Source organism: Cupressus sempervirens, chromosome 6 (assembly GCF_028749045.1).
Source record: "Cupressus sempervirens isolate cs-2001-9-10 chromosome 6, ASM2874904v1, whole genome shotgun sequence".
Lineage (NCBI taxonomy): Eukaryota > Viridiplantae > Streptophyta > Pinopsida > Cupressales > Cupressaceae > Cupressus > Cupressus sempervirens.
Window position 1 is genome coordinate 322,871,081 of NC_143123.1, and position 11,583 is coordinate 322,882,663.

At 32.9% G+C, this 11,583-nt stretch overlaps 1 protein-coding gene across 1 annotated transcript in view; it reads left to right on the plus strand.

The window, feature by feature from the left end:
* Window positions 1-6,357, plus strand: part of LOC149552479 (pre-mRNA-splicing factor of RES complex protein) — a 78,418-nt gene extending 72,061 nt beyond the window's left edge. The window contains exons 7-9 of the mRNA XM_089788062.1: window positions 2,100-2,172; window positions 2,261-2,441; window positions 5,782-6,357. Coding sequence (XP_089644188.1) covers window positions 2,100-2,172; window positions 2,261-2,441; window positions 5,782-5,867 — 340 coding nt within the window. The 3' untranslated portion in view covers window positions 5,868-6,357. The remainder of the gene's footprint in view (window positions 1-2,099; window positions 2,173-2,260; window positions 2,442-5,781) is intronic.
* Window positions 6,358-11,583: the final 5,226 nt, after the last annotated feature.

Genomic DNA, 11,583 nt, shown 5'->3' on the forward strand with positions numbered 1-11,583 from the left:
CTTTGAAAGACACACAACCTTTCATAATTACAACCTTTTGAGAGAGTCACAATCATTCATCATTTCTACCCCTTTGGAAGTGACAACCTTGCATAAATACAACCCTTTTGATAAAGTCACAACCCTTAATAAATAAATTTTGCCTTTTAAAGGAGGCACTTATTTTCTTGCCTATTAATTCTTTCTTGATTCACACCTTCCCTTTTCTCTTCCTCTTCCCCCTGTCAAATAAAGTTCTCCTCCCTTTTATAGCTCATTTTTGAGGGAGTCATAACCTTTTCATTGCATACTTTTGACCCTTCATAAATTTTTAGTAATGTTTAATTTTTTTGAAAATATTTGTACTTCAACTTTTATTTTTATTCTTTTATGTTGTAATTTTACTGTTATCGTATTCTTTTTTCTGGGTTCGATTGTGTAACAGTTTTTAAGCATCAACGTTTGGGATCACACTACATGATCCATCATTAGGATGCAAGAGAGCCAAAGAAAACAAAATTGTAGATTACAGACCAAGCAAGGAATAAAGGAGGGAAGGAGAGAGAGAGAAGCGACATGCAAACAGAGGCTGACAAGACATAAAGGATAAAGAAATAGAAGACCCAAAAATAGAAAACAACACCAACTAAAGAAATAAACTCAGTTACCGGGTACTATTGTTTAGGCCCAGGTCCTGGTACTGGTACAGTTTCGGTACTGGTTCTTCCTGGGTACTTCATGGGTTCTCTGTGGATCCTTCATAGGACACACAATGAACGTGGGCACCCAGGAAGTACCCCAGGGCAGTAGGCCAGTTTGTGTATGTATTTCTGATTTGTTCATCAGCATGCTCTTTGTATCAGCTTTAGATAGTGTCTTGCAACAGCTTGCTAATATTATTCAAGTTAAAATTGGTCTATATAATACCCTTAGTTTATGCCAATAGTGAACAGCAACCCTACTTCGATTCATTTGAAGGTTAGGTATTGATTTTTTTAAATTTGAAGATCTGAGTATATTACTGTTGATAGATTTGTACAAACCAGCCAATAGTTCTATTTGTTGATCATGTTCAGATTGATGTCAATTTGTAATGCATGTAATCTGAAACTATATTAGTAATACAATTATTTATTTATAATTTTATTGTCCAATATGGATTTACGAGTATCATTCTTATTTTTGTATTTGTAACTTTGATGTTTGAACATAAATACATACATATATGGACAAACCGGAATCCCCCAGGGGGGAGAAAATTGTCGTACCCACGTACCCAAACCCCATATCCATACCCAAACCAAAACCAGAATCGGCAACTTAGGAAATAAATTAACGAGTGTGTGCACGTACACACAGCAAAATATGATAAAAAGGGACTCAAATAAATGAAACCAGAAATGATGAAAAAGATGCAACAAGATAAAATATAAAACAAAAATACAAGAAAAAAATACACACACCCAACACCCACACCCACCCACACACACACGTGTATGTAGATACATACACACACATTTATTATTATTGCTTATTATTAAATCCTATTTCAAAAAGGGGACTTTGCACTCACAGATTTCCAATTTTTGAAGGTTATGTATGATGGTTCCAAAATTCAAGGGTTAAACACAAGAGGCAAATGCAAATAGGAGATATGGAAAAATCTCAATAAATGTCCTCTTTCCCTGTGAACTGTTTCCACCTTGAAAAGCTGTGTTGTCCACCATTGGGCTAAAAATTACTAGAAAAAATGCTTGAGGGAGGAAGAGAATTCACTCTTTCCTAAACAGTTCCATTTTTCCTCAATTGAAGACCGATAACTTTACAGACCATGCCTACGTCTAAAAATTATTGGAGATTGACTTCATTTCATTATTCCTTTTCATAACACTGGGCCTATAACACAGGATGGATTTTCCAGCACCCATTTCAGCTTTATATTTAGGAAGTGCATCCCTTTGAGTAGAACCAACAAGGTTCACACCTCTTGTACAGAAATTTTTAAGTTGAACACACCTACTCCTCTAATATTGTTTAACATTTCCCCTTTGTAAGTAATCAGTATAGGATATGTTGTAACAAAATTCGATTCTAATGCGTTCAATCAATGTAATTTGCAGAGATGATCCGGAACTTGACAAAATGTTAAAGGAGAGAGTTAGGTGGGGTGATCCAATGGCTCATCTGGTTAAGGTAAAGTGTTATTATTTTTGGTTGGTAAACATTACAATTGAAACTTTGATCTATAATTTGTTTTGACAATGAATGTGCTTGTTTGCAGAAGAAAAGTATTGAGCATGTGCTAGAAAATTTAAATGAAGATGAGAAAATGATAGAATCAGGTTTTATTATTCCTCAAGACATACCTAGTCATAGTTGGTTGGTAAGACGTATTGATCCTCCACCCAACCGATATGGAATCAAACCAGGGAGACACTGGGATGGAGTTGATCGCAGCAATGGTGAGTTGAATTTTTTTACTCAACTTTCTATTTCCTTTCCAAAATATATCGAGTTCATGTTCAATCATGTGTGGTGAATGCATTAGCAATGTTTTTGGATATATTTTTTTGGAATCTCAAGAAATACCAATACAATTGATAATTGAATTGCTAACAAAATTTACATTCAAAATTTTTGGGTTTCTCAATCATGGATGATTTATTATAGAAGAGTTGTGTGTTTGAGATGTTTAGTAGATATGTTTGTCCAAAACTGGTTAAGCTTTGGTGTGTGACATTTTCATACACATAACTTCGCATCAGACTCAAAAGTAGGAAATTCAAAGACTCAAAAGTAGGAAATTCAAAATGGGAACCCCCCAATAATAGATTATTTTTTGCCGTCATTTTTCATTATTATGCTCATCTCCTTGTCTAAATAAATTTCTCCTACTAATCAAAACCACCTCCTTTTCCTTTGTTATGTTCAGCTCTAGTGTATATGTATATATGCACATGTTTGAAGGCTTCCATTGTATATGTATACCCTTGCAAGTATGATGTCATATAATAAACATGTTTTAAGTTTTGTTTTGCCATATTTATATCCTTTCTCCATTATCAGAAGAGTTCTTAGATGATCGAAAAAAGTGATGCACAGTTAATAAATATTACCAAGATAATTTGTATTGATGTGGTCATTGATTGATTCAATGTATCGCACAGGTGTAACTTATGGCACACTCCCAGGGTGTGTATACCCTTCTTTTATCTGAAAAATTCTTGGATTAAATAGAAGTATGATTAACAAGATAAATATTATGAAAAATATTTGTATTAATGTGGTAATTTAATGATTCTATATGACATCAACTCATAGCTGCAACTTATCAGAACTCTTAGGCTCTGTCTGTCACAGTGTCATAGATAAATTATCATTGATGAAATGAGACCTTTGCTTCAACTAAAAGATTTTTTCATTGATAGGTGTTGATTTATGCTGAGCTTAGCCAGCAAGAGTTTTTTTGGATATTCTATACATTATAATAAAGTAAGGTACATTTGGGGAATGATTCTTGTCAGGGTAAATTGCCAGTGGAAAGGTTTCATTCTGGCATTTATGTTGTCATGGTTTTTTACCGGAACAAGTTAAGACCATTGTAGCTATTGGTTTATGCAAAACTGTTCTTTTCTGAAATAGTCTTTTAGCATGTATATAATTTGAATCGTATAACTTTTTGCAAAATATGCTTGAAAAAGATTCAAAATATTCAAAGCATAATTGTAGACTCTTAATGGTTATTGTTCTGTATTCAAAATAGCATGTATAAGTCATCTGAAAATAGCCTCAACACCAAAGTTGAAAGATTCGGAATTTAAAAAATATGCTGCATTGAACAACTCTTGACATAGTTGACTTGATCAAGGGGAAAGCTAGTGTTATAAAACAATAAAGCAGCACATCCCAACCATTCATTGATTTAGGAGCTCAGATTAAACTTCAAACAAATATAGTGAATTTTGAAGGAAAGGGAAATCCTATTTTAAAATATTAAGCATGTATTACTTCCTTTTACACGGGCAGGGATAAAGTTGATTTAAAAGCAAATTTAAAGCGTTATTTTATTATTATTTTTTCACTAGAAGCTTCTCTTAGAGAGCTTGTAGATAATGCCTTGAGTGCATTGAAGGTAATGGGATTTTGTATCAGGATTCTGTTGTAAAAGTTTTTATTCAAATTAAAGAGCTAGATTATTGTGTTGTGTGGATTTGTCAAATTAGCAATAAATAAGAACCATGTTTAACTTTGTATGGAATCTATCATCTATTGTAATTTCCCCTTCCATGTAAACTAATGAAATTGGGATAGTTACCTTGCAAAATCAATTGCAAGAAACTTCTTTCCTTCAAGCCTCAGTTATTACTATGAATTATGATCTATAACACTACTTACGAATGTTTAAATTATACAATTGCTAAGATACATAGATAATGATAATATAATTCAAAGGACAATATATAGATTGGATATTAGATTACTCGCTGTATCTGATATGACTTAAGGAATTATGCAAAGATTAGATATTCCAATCTGCAGATTCAAGGTCTCTGCTTTTCCTGATGTATCATGTAAACTACACAACAAGCATCCTTTCATTGATGATAGCAATAATGCTATATGATTCCGTGTCTGCTATATTGATATAATTGTGCAGTTATGAATCTGCTGCTATGTCTGATATGTCAATATGATTGTGCAATTAGGAATAGGCTTCTACGTCTCATATGCTGATATGTATATGCAACTCAGAGTATTGCTAACAGTGACTAGTTGCTGTTTCTGATCTAGAAATTTTAACTTGCAACAATATTGGAGATGCCAATTTTGATATGCACTTGCAACAGTGGTGCTGTCTCTGATTATCACTTTTGAATTATGCAACAATATTATGTCGTAAGGCTGAACCTCTGCAAGCAGATCAGAAAAAGGATACAAATAAGATGTTTGATGAAATCAGATAGATCTCCCTCTTATACCTGCAAATAGAAGGGAATTCACCTCTTCGTATTTAATGGGACACAACTCTTACCCATCGTACCAAAAATTGCAGCAGGCAGTTTGTATAAAATTGAGAAGTCAAGACATGGTTTTCCAGGTTTCTAGTAATAGTTTCTGACTAAAAATAATCCAACAGGACCTCTGGTTCATCATCTGCCACAAGGATAGTCGAGGTCCAAGCCAATGGGACAAATTGTTTCTGATGTGAGCACATCCGTGGGCATCATGGAAATGTTGTATCATACCTAAGAAAACTAGAATTTTTGGTTCAACTGCTTGAATGTGTAAATTTGTGGTTTTCTGTGGTAGTAGAAGTTGGCATGTTTCATTGTATTCAGGAATTAGTCCTGTGGTTTAGCACCACTCTGTCATTTCAAACATCAAATAATATATTGCAGCGGATCTCAAATAACTATTCAGCCTTCCCTGGAAAATTACTCTTAAGCACCCATCCAAGGCAAGATGCATGATGTGCAAATCTCTATATACTCATTTATGTGTATTCAGGCTTTAAACACTGTCTTTACAAGATTGTCTGGACTCTCATCAAAACAATCAAATGGATTTGAAATGAAATTTTCATATGTAAAACTCAGACCAATATACAAACCTGTGGGATTTATGAATTATTATTGAGAATTCAGATGACAGCTGTCTTGGAATGACTTTCTAACCATCAATGATTTAGCATATTCTCATGGTATTCTGATATTTATCTTCTTTTTTAATGGTCTTTTGATTTTGTGCTCAGTATGATAGGTTTTTGATCAGGTGTGCAACTGATAATAATCTTTGTTTCAGGCTTTGAAAAGGAGTCATTCAAAAGGCAAAATGAAAAGAAGGCTACAGAAACAGAGGCTTATCTTTGGTCTGTCGCTGATATGTAATAAATTATAATAAGATCTTAAATTTGGCGTGTGTTTCTTCTTTCTTCTTGTCATGCATTTTGAGCATTTTTGTACGGAAGGAAATAAGGCTTGAAGGCTTATTTGTGTCTCTTGATTCTGAGGATACTACCAAACAAGTTTCCACAAGGAGCAGAAGATAATGAATGGGGTAAAGCGTTCATATTCTTTTATTCACATTGTTCTCTAAGTTGGCATCTTCCTTTCCTGGGGAAGTTGTTTAGCTCAATTGTAAGCATGTCTGCTTCTCTCTATAGCATTCACTGACCTACAGTTGAAAGAGGTGTACCCATAAAAATGGTCATCATCGTTCCTTTTTTCCATTCTTTTATTGGTTGAAGGGTGACTTTCTCCTATGACTGTATTTGAATTGCTTCTTCGTGTAAACTCGAGATAATTGTTGTACACATTCTATCGTATCTGGACCTTTCTCATTAGTATATTACACATGGCAGTTATTTTTTTTTCTTGATATGTGAGCCATCCTTTTAATGCTATATTAAAAATAACATTTGGCAGTTATGTTTTCTGGAGATGTGAGCCATCCTTATACAAATGCCATTTTCTGATAACACTCTTTCTGATTTTTTGTTTGTTTTTCATTGGATAAATGCTTTTGAATGGAGGAACTATGCACCGGATGAAGCGTTTTCGAAGGATCCTGAAACCTTATCAAGAGAAGGCAACAATGAGCCAACAAAGAAATGGGTCTTATAACTAGAAAGGTCCCCAAGTCGAAATAGCAAAAGCACAACGAAGGAACAACTTTGACAACAATCATGGAAATTTGAATCCAAGCATTCCAAAGAAATTCGATTTGGAATCAAAACCTGGCTTGTATCAGCCATCCTACCATTTTTTTGAAGAAGATCCAGACTCAATATATAGTACCCCTCTACTTAGACTTACTTGTTTTGATGATTTAGTTTTGTATTGGTATATGATGTGATCGTGAGACGATACTTGTGGTTGCTTTTCAGCTGCACTTATGGACGCTTCTTATTCGTTGGTTATTTTTCTTTCCCGTAGACATGATTGTGATGAGACATTTACTTATAGTATATGCTGATGTGATGATTTTGATGCTTAGATTTTATATGCATACTTGGATGGAGATTCTAGTAATCCATGGATTTGTGTATCCCTGTGTACTTCAATGTTACTAAATGACATATTGCTTATTGTTGTTAATATGTCGCAAAGGATTATGTTTTATCATGGCACTAACAATACTAATCCATGGATTTGTGTATCCCTGTGTACTTCAATGTTACTAAATGACATATTGTTGTTAATATGTCGCAAAGGATTATGTTTTATCATGGCACTAACAATACTAATCCCTACGTGTTTCGTACATTATACTTTCTGCATATTTGTATATATGTATGTTTTGGTTTTGGCCTTGCAGTGCAGCTGCAGGTACTAAACACATTTCCCTGAATTGCCAGGATCGAGTGTGTCTTCCCTCGGTGGGAAAAAATAGTTGTTGGAGAAGCACTTCAGACCCATGTGACCTTGTTTATTTGAGAACTTGTTTTGGTCTGGTGTTTTTAGTCTCTTTGCCCTGTCCCTGTTTGTAAGTTTTTTCTTGTTTGGCCTCACACCTTGGCCCTGCCAAGCAAATAAAAATTAATTAGTTTTAAAATAAAAACAAAAATAAACCTTTTTAATAATAAATAATGTACATAATAGTGTCACATCTATGAAAGTGGCAGTATGATTATAATAACTCGTTGGCTTGAATAACAATGGCGACTTTATGAATAGTGTTAATCGATAATCTAAATACTTTTAAAAATCATCATGAAGATAAAGAGAGTGTTAATAACAAGGGGCACAAGTGTAATTCCTGCCTTTTGATAGTGTGGTTGGCACGAGAATTTTAATTTTGAGGACATTAAAAGATAATGCATAATTGATTAGGTACAAGGATTTTAATTTTGAGGACATTAAAATGATAATGCATAATTAGGATTTTAACTTTGAGGACATTAAAATGATAATACATAATTGATTAGTTACAACGAAATAATAATGTATAATTAATTAGTTACATAGAAGACATTCCACTTTAATAAATTGAACATTTAAAGAAATTAAAAAATGAATACCTAATTTTATTGATCATTATAAATTGTGTTTACTCATTAGTACTTATTATCCCTTCTGGCCTTTAAATGCAAATACTAAATAGCCTCACATTGCTCCCTCCCTATAGAGTATGAATCAACTTTTAATGTTCCTTCAAAATCATTTGCAACTTTTTCAAGTAGCCTAATTTGGCATTTGACATAGGCAAAGCCAAAGCTTAAAAAACAACAATTAAATAATCTTCAAAAGAAACAATTAAATAATCCAAAGCCAACAGCTTAGAACCAAAAATAACAAACAATAAAATAATCCTCAAAAGAAAAGATACCTAATATTTATTTTTTCTTATCTATGATACACGGCAGTTTAAAACTGAGTATTCCATGTAAAGTATGCAGAGAAATATTTCAAAATTCGGCGGACAGATGCAGATGAACAATGGATACTACAGTTAGCAATAAATAATAAATAAATGGATGAGCGGAGAAATCCAGCGAAATCTTTAAGCATTGATTTTTATTAACTGGACCCACTCTACATGTTACGGATGCATCATACGTCTTAAAGAAACCTATCTATCTAACATGTGACATTTTAATTTTCAACAAATTTTAAATTTTAAATCTGATTTTTTACATTGCCTTTTTAGCTGGCAGCCAATACAGTTCTAGATAAATGCTATTATTTTAATTGATTAAATAAGTTTTAATGATAAGACTTTAGTTTGTACAAATATGTCTTACAATTCTTAAATTTTATTGGTGCGTTGGAAATAAGTATGGATTAAACGAAAACTATAGTAACTTGCCTTCAGCAGGAACTAATAAATAATTTTACGGTAATTAAGAGATAGTGTTAAATATAACTTTATGATAACTACACATTTTATATAACGAGAGTCCTAATGCATATGCTTGTTGCTAAGAAGTTTGTAGTCAAATTAAAAAATAATGTTTATCTTTACATTGCCAACATTCATGTATCCCTAAAATGATTTTTGTGATAACGATACATAATAATGTTTCCCCTCATAGCTAATAAAGTAACATTAAAAGTTATGCTAAGCTCCATGATATCATTATGTTGACAATGAATATGATAAAAGCAAATATTTGTATGGAGTATAATGGCTATTTCCTTTTAAAGTTAGTAAGTGGATAAATATTTGAATTTTAATTATTCAAAGCGAGCATGTGTAATATAATTAAAGAGTATGAAAAGTCGTATATATATTATTACTAGCACTTGCACCCAAAGGAGCAAGGGGTACGTTGAGTGACAAAAGGTGCAAGACTTTATTAAACAATTGTTCACATGTATTTCATAATTTGTTATTAAATTCATAAACATCTATTATAAAAGAAGAAATGTAGAAAAGAAAAATCAAAAGCAAAGATAGTTAAATTGGTATGCATTTTACCTAAATTATTCTTGAAGCAAAATAAGAGAGGCATTTAGAGACATTATTGTTTGTAAGTTTAATAGAATATATTACAAGGTAATGGATGGTTTTCGTTTTTGGAAGAAAAGAAATGGATTTCAATGGCAAGTAGCTATGAAAAATGTATTTTTTTTTTTTCCGTAGAACCAACAAATCAAAGTGCAGCCAAGGACCAATTTCAACTAATAGAAGTTCGGATGACTTTCTACAAGGGGCATCTTCTTACCATACTTGTAACACAACAATTGTATTCATTAGGAAAAAATAATATTAAATTACATAAATGTAGCCAATTAAAAAGTGATGAATTAAATATACAAAGAGACATATATTAAGGCATATAGTATATAATAGAGCAATGGTGCAAAAGTACGCCAAATAATTAAAAATGAAAACAAAAGCTCTATTAGCTAGAAAAAACTTAAATTTGGTAGTGGTAGTGCAAGAAGTTAATACAACCCTTGTATAAATGGTTTATAGTGCCACTATGAGAGGTCAATGAAACCCTTGCCTAAATGGTGAGATTATTTTCATGATGTCAACATATGCATATGTGATAAGGCCTTGGATAAGGAATGTCCCTTCCAAGAAGAACCTCAAGGGGCACACTTTAGAGATGACGATAGAATAATTAAGGGTTAGTTGGAGAGAAGACAATAGAATAATTAAGGGTTAGGAAACTTGATTTGGAGACATCTTTAAGGTTGGAGTTAGGATAAAGGGATGTCCTAAAATAGAAACACTTATAAAAACTATAATTATTAAAGGTAAAAAATAAGTTTTTAAAAGAACATAGGTAAACAAATGCAACAAGAATCATGTAAATGAATAAAATCAATTGCTAAATAAAATTAGAGTTTGCATGATAGAAAATACCAACAATCATATAAGATATAATGTCAAAAGAAGTAAAAAGATGTTATTTGAAGGATATATTTTCTTTTACTTTTTAAAATTTTATGTAATAATATGAGTTATACATATAATCGATACAATTTTATTTTAGAAGATTTGAAAAAGTGGTATGGAATATTTGCAAGGAAAATTGTACCACTATATTTGAATATTCTACATTTGTAAGGGGCTATAGATATGCATGTTGTAGATCACAAATTAAAATCTTACAAAATTGTGCATTAAAAAATATGAGAACATTGGGGTAGACTTTTCTTTGTCACTGGATATATATCAAGTTGTCGGTAAGGGTCATGATGCATACATATACATATGTCCAACATTCAAGGATTATTTATAGAAATTGTCAATCTTTAGTGACTTGATTATGATTATTTTATAGATGGTCAAAGGGTAAGCATTGCATTGTTAAACAAATTATTTTCCCCCCTCTTCCTTACCAAGATTTATATCTAAATGATTCTTTAGAAACATAAATATATGGTGTCTCTGATGATACATTGGTTGCCCCAACGGTGGTGACCTCTTCTATTCACCCTCTTTCAAATTCTATCTCTGGCAATTTGACTGCTTCCCCTCCTGTAACTCCATCTTTGGATGTTGCTGCTCCATCTTAGGATGTTGCTATCCCTTCTTCTGCCACGATTCGTCCCTCGGCTGCGGGGGTTTTGGGGGCTGGTTGTGGTGTTGTTGACTTTGCGTGGGAGAAGGCCGCTTGTATGGTGGAGGATGGATGGACCACAGTAAAAGGTAAAAAGGTCAAGCCCTCCACTACTTTTGATATGGCATTATGATCTCAAAAGACAGGACCAAAAGGGAAAGGTTAAGTCCCTATTGCGGTTGTCCCCTCTTTGGTTCTCCTTGCTATTTTGGCTTGTTGTTCTTTGTAGTTTGACATGGTAAGGGACTTATTGTCTATTCCTCTTTTTACCATGGGGTTTTAGGTGCTCGTCCAAAAACTATTTTTGTGGTTGAAGAGTACTGTGTTATCTGTGATGCCACCCTGGTCACCTTGTCTTGGTCGGTGACCTGTTCCACCTTTGGGCTCTAGTTTTGTTTGGTTTGGGCTTCATTGAAAATTTTATGATTTGTAAAGGGTTTCAGGTACCCTTCAAAACATGTTTTCCTTAATCAAAAACATAAATCTATGGTGAATATGTTCTAGAGTATAGACCTACATGTTTCAATGAATACTATAATTGTATGGAAATCAACGTGCCTTATTAATATTTCAACTTATATGTAATG